The sequence below is a fragment of the Crassostrea angulata genome, chromosome 9 (assembly GCF_025612915.1).
Source record: "Crassostrea angulata isolate pt1a10 chromosome 9, ASM2561291v2, whole genome shotgun sequence".
Taxonomy (NCBI): domain Eukaryota; kingdom Metazoa; phylum Mollusca; class Bivalvia; order Ostreida; family Ostreidae; genus Magallana; species Magallana angulata.
The window spans coordinates 8,730,689-8,740,966 of record NC_069119.1 but is presented as its reverse complement, the minus strand read 5'-3'; the positions used below and the strand labels follow the sequence as shown (position 1 = coordinate 8,740,966).

The 10,278-nt window shown below is 32.8% G+C and overlaps 1 protein-coding gene across 1 annotated transcript; it reads left to right on the top strand.

Moving 5' to 3' along the window:
* The first annotated feature begins 3,345 nt into the window (after nt 1–3,345).
* Nucleotides 3,346–7,152, top strand: LOC128162958 (T-box transcription factor TBX5-A-like). The gene is made up of 7 exons (XM_052826401.1): nt 3,346–3,836; nt 4,193–4,460; nt 4,697–4,893; nt 5,791–5,910; nt 6,232–6,278; nt 6,548–6,646; nt 6,896–7,152. The coding sequence occupies exons 1-7, from the start codon at nt 3,346–3,348 to the stop codon at nt 6,997–6,999; spliced, it is 1,326 nt and encodes a 441-aa protein (XP_052682361.1). The 3' UTR covers nt 7,000–7,152.
* Nucleotides 7,153–10,278: the final 3,126 nt, after the last annotated feature.

Below are 10,278 nucleotides of genomic sequence, written 5' to 3'. Positions count from 1 at the left end.
CAACAAAAACAAAAATGTGAAAAATAAGATGGGGTTTGATCTCTCCTATTTTTGGTAATCTTACTAAAAAAAACGAACAAGTTTTTATGAAAAAATATAAGCTAGTCTTACAGTACAATGTTGATTTATGTAGTTGTATATTTGAACTCTACAGTACCTAACATGCAATCTTCTTCGAAATATTCCCTACAAGCTTGCATACTGATTTTCGGTACTTTTCGAAATTTGATTGTTAGTGTTCATCACTGCTCTATAAACTAGATACCAAGTGGAGAATGCTCAAATCGGTTTCTATGTGTACCATCGTCTAAATCAGAATCTAGTTGGGCTGAATGGTTTCATGATAAATCATAATACATTTACAGATCTCAACGTTTTTAGAGAAAACTGTCAAACACAAAACCAATTGTCAATTTTAATACACCCAATTACTTTGAATGAGTCATTTGCATGTCCAAATCATTGTGATCTTTCCGGGAATTTCTACGCAGTTCTAGGTGTATTAAGTGTTAATTATAATCCAACAAGGGGAGAGTCTGCAAGAATACACCAACAAATGTGGAGAAAACCAGCCAATAAATGATTAAGTTAACAGCTTTAGATGTTCAATCAGGTTTGCCATCCTAGAATTACGAATCTCTTACTTCTAGATACATCCCTATAAGTTATACTTGTTTTGTTCATTATTTAACATATTTGAAAGTTTTAAACACTTCCACGTACATGAACACACTCATATATTTGAAATACATGCTTTTAGAAATTACTTAATTATATTAATGAAAGCTTTATTGATGTTTAACTTTCATTATAATACATGAATTTATTTCATTGATTTAAAAACACTCCGAATAATGATGTTGCCGATGTATATATTCTCCAAACAAAAACCGTATAAACAGACTTATTCGTATTGTAATTTAAAAATATTTACTTTCTTTAATTGTTTACATGTAAATTAAAAAAAACTATGATTATATGATGCGCACATTTTACTTTCCGGCGGACGGGAGTGGTATGATTTGATAAGATGTATACGTGTCCCAATATTAATAAGCATACAGGTCAAATGTAGTTGTGTGAAACTGGAAGAGAAACGTCTGACAAAAACAACTGAAAACCAGGAATTATTGTGTGGAAGATTTAATTAAATTTGATTCTGTAGTTCTGAGTTCAGGATGAAAGACATAAGTATAATTTACCTTTAATCTTCTTTTTTTAAAGAACAATTTAAGGATGTTTGTATGGTAGATTTAGTTAAATCTGACTCTGTAGTTCTAAATTCAGGAGTAAAGACTTAGGTATGATATACCATATGTATAATAAATATACCTATCATACAGACCACAAGTGATAGGCCATTTTTTTCCTACGCAAAATACTGCGTATATTGTAGACAAATTGTCTAGAATCAAGGTTGTGATGTTAAAGAAACTACGACGAACCGTTAACTGTTAATTGCCATCGTAAGTGACAAAGGCCTTTGCGTATATCGTATTATCAACCTTTCTCCTATAGCCCCTTTCACAATTGGCGCACGAGCACTTTACAACGCTTTGCGATCGGAATTTTTTTTTTAGATTCGCACGAGATCTCTCATATGTTGAACGAGCTCTCGCATACGTTGCACGAGCTCTCGCATTCGTTGCATGCATTTTAGTGCTCGCATCAAGTCTCCTCAAAATATTGGACATGGACACTATTCAAACGCAAACAAATTCACTTATGATGCGATCCAAATCATCGCAGTGCAACGCACGAACATTAGTACGAACGTTTTACAACGTTTTGTGTACTCGCAAGAGTGATGCACGATTTTTAAAGGTCGTAAGAAGAATCGCAGTTGTTTAAGCGCGTATTGTGCGACCATGAGTCTGTTGCTCAACATGTCTCATGTTATCTTGCAACGTTGTACTATCATTGCACGACTTATCAGTAATAGTCCATGCTTTGCCACTAGTATATATACCCTGTATAAGCATCTCTGTTTCAGACCACAATTCAACAATATACATTTATTGCATGATATTGAGGGAAAAATGAAGATTTATTTCTCCAAGAAAAATCATTTATTTCCCGAGGGCATTATCCAAGGGACATTTGTTTTTCTTCGGGGAATAGATTGATTACGTTGATTTCTAAAAATTGTTTGACTTTTTGATAGCAATAACGTCCTGATTGATTGATTTCCTCTGTTACTGTCTCACTTTTCTTTCATAATTTCGAATCATGATACTAGTAGTTAAGTTGGTTTTGTGATATATAAAAAATCATAATTATATATTTTTGATTTTATCATACTTGTCTCCATCATATGCTCATATCAGCTTCTTCATTCCTATGAAATCGCCCTGCCATGTGACTTTCTAGATCAATCAAATGTAATAGAATAATCATATTGAGATATAATAATAAATGCTGCTGCACCTCTGTTTCTGTTGGGGCGACATGTTCTCTCTCTTTCAGCTATGTCTACTGAAGAGTCTTTCGTGTCTAACTCATAAGAATGGTAATACACAAGTTAACAGAGACGAAATCTTTCAGAGGTTTGGGTGATATTGGCCATTTTGAGACGGAACTGTTTTCAATGATAAATAGATTTAAGAAATAAAAATTTTGATTTTACCTTAATAAATATTACTTTATTGTAATGCTTATCATATTTACAAATATTAAAGGGAGACCTGATAGGCAAGCTGACCACTCGTCCTCATTAAACTCTTGCGCAAAGATCACTAGAAACGTAATAACCTTTCTGGAATTACCTACGCAGTTCTACATATACTAGTGTTAATTATAATGAAATATCAAATAATTGTGTAATGTCTCGATTCCTAATATGGAAAAAACCGACAAACAATTATATTAAGTTGACAGTTTCAGCAGTTTAATCTGGTTTGTAGGCGTTGATAGTGAAAATGCTTTAAAAATCTAGCGAATCAGTTGCCATGTTTTCTGCAAACACTAGAAACTAGAACCTTCTAAAGGCGGAATAGCGAGTTTTCATTAAGGAAATTACGCAGTTTTTATTTCGCGAAATCTATTTATTTCACACAGGCATCATCAATCTACATAAAATCAAAACTTTGACAGGACCACAAGTAAGTAAAATTTTTTAACATTTATTCATGAAATGCTATGACATATCTGAATATCTTTTTTTCATATTCTTAAATCATATGCAATGTTTATCTTTTGCAATTAAAAAAGTTTTGAGTTAAGTTATTTGGTATCTCAATGTAACTACATTTCACTATTCAAAACCATTTTTACAAATTACCTGGGTTTCATAACAGTTAAAAAAATTCTTATAGGATATTTTTAAATGTTTCTTCGTAATTGTCGATGTTGTATTCTAACAATTTGTTTAAGAATCTATTGCAATCGGCTATGTTTAATATCAATTTATTTATTCATTTAGGCAACACATTTGCAATGGACTACACAAGTCATCTCGTTCTTGAAAAGAGTGATCAAGAAGAAAGAAACACTGCAGCAAAGAGGCGGCGCTTTGAAACTTATCAATCCTATTCATCTCCGAGGGTGAATTGGTCTCTTTCCAATACACTGTCATCCTCTTCCAATGTTTCTTCGTCAGAAGAACTAGAGGAACAATCATCAGATACAGAGACCTACACGGTGTCTACCTCAGGTTCCTCAGGGTATCCAAACACCTCTGGGTCTGAGAGCAAGTATGAGAACACCGAAAGAGGGAATGCAACAAATACGTTTTCGCCTTTGCAAAACGGTTCCGTATCGCTAGAATTGGAAAAGGGCAACCTTTGGAATAAATTCTACAGACTAGGAACTGAGATGATTATCAACAGAACAGGACGGTATGTATGTGTAGATAGTAGATTTAAAATAAAGTTTAGATCTGTTATTATCAAAGCATATTCCCAAACACTGTTTATATTATCCTACACCCTTCTGTCCTCGTCTCTCTCTTCAATTTTCTTATATGAATTCTTTGGTTTTACGTCATATATATGAACATGTGCAAGTAGTTTAATAGATTGGAGTTGAGATATGTGTTGAGTACCTTAACAATATGCTTGTTGGTGAATTTGGGACCATAAGCTGTGGACGTTGGAAAAGCAAAATATATTGACTTTAATAGTTATTTATAATCCCTCTAAACATATGATAACCTGATTTGATATCATTTTAAATGTTATCCATTTTATTTCAGGAGAATGTTTCCGTATGTTGAGTTCACCTTGAAAGGCCTGGATCCTGCGGGATTGTATGACATAATGTTTGATGTAATCCCAGCTGACACCAATTATTTTAAATTTGTGGACAACAAATGGGTAGCTATTGGAAAAGCTGAACAAGATTTTAATAACAACTGTTTCAAGCATCCAGATTCTCCACAAATTGGGTCGAAATGGATGGCCAAAATCATATCATTCCAGAATGTGAAACTTTCGAACCAACCTAGCTGTCAATGTGGAATCGTAAGTTGTTTTCTTAGTCACTTCTTAGAACTATGGCTTATGCCTTGCTTTATTGGTTTTAAATGTGTTAATTGATATTTTGATAAAATCGTACTGGGGTTGTCTGCGTACCAATTGACATGTAGGATGTGTTAATTGATATTTCGATAAAATCGTACTGGGGTTATCCACGTACAATTTGACATGTAGCATTTGAGTATAAGTTGATTGTTGCGTATCTTTGTATCAATTTACAGTTCACTCTCCGAACCCTTCAGAAGTATTTAGTGAGAATATCTCTCATCAAACACAAGACGGACAGATTTTCTGTGCTTGAAATTCCAGTTCCTGTATCGACGTTTGTAGCAGTTACAGCATACAACAATAGGGAGGTCACAGACCTGAAGATCAAGAGCAATCCATATTCCAAAGCCTTCCGGTACCCCAAAAGCAGGTAAATCAAATCTTACGTTTTGCATGAGTATCCCAAACAAGATATGTTTCCAAACGATGATATACCGCTGTATCTCTGTTTATTGTTTTTTCTGAAAATATTGATTTTTTTTTTTTAACATTTTTTCTACATTTCGAGTAAAGATAACATTTTAAACACCCAATGGTCAAGAACAGATGACGTGTTTGTCATGTTGATTTAGACTCTTCAGGAAGAAGGTCTATACAGTTTGCAAATGAAATAATTGTTTTAATCAAAATAAACGCACGTATTACCATCCAGTGATTAGAAAAATCAGATTCTTTCCTGCTAAGCAGGAAGTCTATTTAATATTCTTTATGCAAGAACGCACGTGTAACCTTGTTTCATACTAATTGTAATGAGAGATCTAATAAAATGCATGTAATACATGTACCTATGATAAAATATGATTAAATCGTCACCACAAAAGTGGTACATTATTACAGGAAAACATTATTTGATAAAATCATTTTTAGTCACATTTGTTTATCTTTTATTCCTTAATATGGATAATAAGGATAGGCTAGGATAGAAAATAGCTTATTCGTGGGATAGGATGCATGATAGAGGATAGGATATACTGTGGTTTCATTAATATTCATGGGTATCAATTTTTGTGGATAAAGTGAAAATAACAGTTTCAAGAATACGTAATGGCACTTCAATAAACATTTAATTTCGTGGATCAACTTAACCTCGAAATCCAGGAAAATTGGTTTTCAACAAATATTGATGAAACCACACTTATTGATTTGTCAACTTTTACGATAGCATAACTATTATTTGTTGCAATGCATAGTTTTGTCAATTTGATTATCTATAATCTAAACTAACCTTTATTTTTTAAAACTTAATCTTTATTTGTGTTACTCCTAGAATGAAAAAGCCTTTAGTTTCTCTCTCTGATAAGAAGATCAATAAACATCACAACAAAAGAATCCCAACATCAAGGATGGATGTGTTCACGGAAAGCTTTGATGAAATTCACCACATAAAGTGAGTTTTATAGAATTAAATACATGTATATTCTCTTATTTTGTACTAACTATCCAATAACTGTATTTTCCATCATTCCATGTTTTTCATACACAAAAAGAAAATTATCCTCAAATAGTTATCAATATTTCATTCTAAAATCATAAAGACAAATATGAAGAATTAAAAAAACCAAAAAAAATATTAATATTTACTTAAACAAATTTATTTTAAAAAATGATTTCGAGGGCTACTTTTCCTTGATATAGCTTTTACATGTATGATATCAAAAGACTACAGTCTAAACAGCTTACATTATAAGTAATTAATTCTACATTTCAGACATCCAACACAATCTACGGCCTTGCAGCACGACAGACGGAGATCAAGTACGTACCCGTACCTTAGATTTTTCACGTAAAACATTTTAATATAGCGGTGTCAAACAGAGTTGACTTAAACTGTGTTGTTGGATACAACAAGTAACTAATTTTGAATTCAATGTTTTGGGAGAGAAATGGCTTACATATATAAATAGTTTTTATGTACATGTACTAAAGTGACATGCTTAAAGACATAGGGTCTCTCCCTAGTTTTCTTTTTTTTTAAATAATAGCTGACATAGACTTAACAATTAAGATTTATTTTGCTTTTTCAGGTTCATCAATCTCCGAAGAATCAGAATTGAAGAACGACCAAGGCACTCAAACAGATCTGTCAATGGCGGATGGAAACTTATGGTGCATGTTACCCCTCTGTAAGTTTCATATGATACTTTTTATTTACTGACAATGTATTTAGATAAACGTATATTCCACAAGACAATACTTTGTAGTTTGTTAACTGTTTATTGAAATTCCCGGAAAGGAAAGGTTACTGCAATCACGGTTTAGGTAATAACTGGGTACATATTATTCAATTCATCTTCATAAATCGGTATTAAATATAACACAACGATAAAAAAAAACTTTCGTTTTGTTAAATGTTTGGTTTGCTTTTCATTTAGGTCCAATTGTGAGGAATCTTTTAAACATGGCTACCCCTTCATCATGTTCTCGCAATAAGGATCCGGACATCAACTCAGTGAGGCAATACTTTGAGGCGTTGTAGCTGGTGGAATTATATTCTGTAGAGAAGAGAATTCCTTGCAACAAGAATGTGCATATATTTTAAATCGAGAATTGCTAGAGGAAAATCTTGGTGAAGAATAGATTGCTATTGTATTGTTTTCATGTTAATTTTTCATTGCAATAAATGTTGTCTGTGGAGAAAATATTTTGATTTTGTTTGTTTTTAATGCACTTCAATTCCTTCCAAGTTCTCCAAAAAGGCATCTTTCCACGTCAAGGGTTTTTGATCCGCTCGACTCTACATAAACCCTTGACCGAATAGGCAGGGTTTGACAGGGTTAGAAACATCGTACGCTGGTTGGTGTCATACAAATTTGCATGATCCAATAAGAAACGTTGTTTTAATAATGATGTGAAGTGTGCATTGATCAATGTTGAACAAGGGATCAGAAACCCTTGACTTTGGAAGATGCAAAAAAGGCTATAGCTAGCTGAAGGTTTGTAACATTCAGAGGTACGAACTGGGAGCTACAGTTCCGTACATATTAAAAACTAGCAATTCACGACGCAAAAATTGCGCTAGCTTTTGACTGATTAGTCTTATTTTCAAAACATATCTTTTACAAAATATCCTCAGACAATTTACTACAAATAACGTCACTTCACTTGCCAAAAATTACTGTAAACCAATTATTATTCGCGACAACTTTATTTCGCAATTTCCCTGAAATTAACTGGTTCGAAGCGACTTATTTTCGCGACCAAGCCTTTTTTATAATTACGATTATATGGTAAATACTTGTCCGCGGCGAGAAATTTTTGCGACGATGAGGCTCTCGCGAACCTCGCAAAAATTTCTTGCACGCGTATAAAAGTTGGTTTACAGTATTCCTTTGGACATCATCTCCAGCCCAGTAAAGTGAACTGGTGTAATTTGTTTTTATGCAAAATAAAGCGACTCACAAAATCTGTGCGTGAATTTATCTTTATTCCTCGATGTCGGTTAGCGTATTTCTGAGAAAGTCTAAGGCCTGTATAGATTACAGTAGTAAATTGCCTGTAAAATGTAATAAAACTATTTTTTCCGCAAAATTTTTGTTAAAATTAAAATAATCATTCCAATACTAGCGCAATATTTAGTTCGCCGTAAATTGCAACTTTAAAACGCGCATTAAACCTTAGGTTCCCGGTCTTCCAACTTATTTTTTTAACCGGGAACTAGATACCCACAGCTAACAAAAGGCTAGTCTCAAAAGACTGCCTACAATAACGCATTTAACTGCTTATGCGATTGCCCCAAACCAATATATACTTCACATCTTTTTGTATTCCGATGCATATATCAATTTGACTAATGTGTAACATTGGTTTAAATGTATCTTAAAATGTCGTGAAGACCAGTATGAGAGATTGTTACGTTCATTACATCGCTAAATATTTTGGTTAAAAAACCTTTTTGTTGCTTGGCCACAAGCAAGATTTTCAATGCACACATAGAGATTCTAATTAATTTAGACATGTGCCTTGGCACAGAAAATTGCGTGGTCCCTAGTATTGACGTTAACGTGGTAACGACAACTGAACATGTCCAATACTCTGAGGAGCCACGATTTGGTTTTGAAATTGACAAATAGCTAATTCAAGCTTTGATAGAGTCAAAAGAGTTTGCAACATGAAAAAAAAAAATACTCGTAGGTCGTGTAACATATTCGAAAGTTGGCGGCGTGAAAGTAATGCGCAGTATCAATTAAGGGCCGGAACTCTTAAGGGGATGTGCAGCCATCTTGTACATTTGAGGATAAGAATGTAAACTTTTCTTGAACTGGCTTGTTTCTGCCCGAAACTGGTCAAAAATGTTGCCTAAGGATATGAAAGCAATAACTATGAGGTCCTGCATGTCATTTTGTTTTAAAAGTATGCATACAAGAACAGGACAATGCCTTTTTAATCACTCAGAACAGCTGTCGAACTGCGCAGCTACAGACTTATTTAAAGGATTTCAAAATCTGAAAAAAAAATATAAGAAGGGGGGGGGGGGTCATGTGTGTCCTTTCTAAATTTCTAAATTACACAGCGCAAGGTGCGAGATTTCTCACTCCAATATTTCTTACTTTATTTAATTTTTATAAAATTTTAAATGTACTTATAAAAATTCAAATGTCTTTAAAAAAAAAAAAGCTGACACCATCATTGCACAAAGTAAGACTTTAAAAAGTACTAATTGTGCATAAGTTAGTTGAATTGTCACTATTTAAAATGTAAACATACTCTGAACAAATATCAACATTTTAGTAAAACAAAAATGATACAAAAGCGAAATTGGTTTCGAAAACAAGCTTTGTTATTTTACTTAATCAATCATACCTAACATTGCCATATAATATACTGATATTTTGTTATTGTCCCAAAACACTTTGTGTCATTGAATCAAAAACCTACTTGATGTCTTTAAATCCTTTTAAAAGCGTAAAAAAGATTAACACAGTCATAATTACCGCTTTCGTCATAGGAAAGACACGATTGATGGCCATGGTATTTTTGAAATAAAGTAATTGCTAATGCTAGAGTAATCCAGAAGTGTCTTTCGCAAACTAACATGTGCTAGACTGTCGATGAATATATTCAATTACATATCGCCTTACGGCTTTCAGAAGTTATCATTGCATTTGATATGTAGTATTGTTTTCATGTGTACCAAAGCATACAATTTGGGATCTCAATTTAAAGACTAAAATTAAATGAATCTGCACTTTTTTTCACAATGAGGCAGAAACTTTATTAGCAAAGAATGGAATTGAAGAAGTTGACGTTCCAACAAATAAATTTATTTCAAATTTATTCTTGAACCACAACGAGATGGCTCTCAAAGACCAATAATTAATTTAAATAGGTTTAATTTTAATGAGTTTGTAAAAAACGAACATAAAAGACAAGAGATTCTGCAATTAAAAAATATGATTATTTGATTTGTATTGATCCAAAAGATGCTTATTTTATAGTTAGTATTCATCCAGATTTTACAAAAATGTTGGCATTCTACTGGAATAATATTTTGTATAAATTAATGTATTACTATGTAGCCTCAGCACCGAGAGGTTTTAACTAAGTTATATAAACCAGTTTTTGCAGCTTTCAGAGCAATGGATACAGTTTTGTTACATTATCAACGTTTCTCTTATTATCAAAACGAATTTTGATGCAAAAGTGAATTAGTAATGAGTGATTTAGATTATCTTGGTTTTTCAAAGAAACATTAAAAGTCATTGAAGACACAAAGTCAAAGATTAAATTTGTGGGCTTATTTTTTAATCGATAAAAT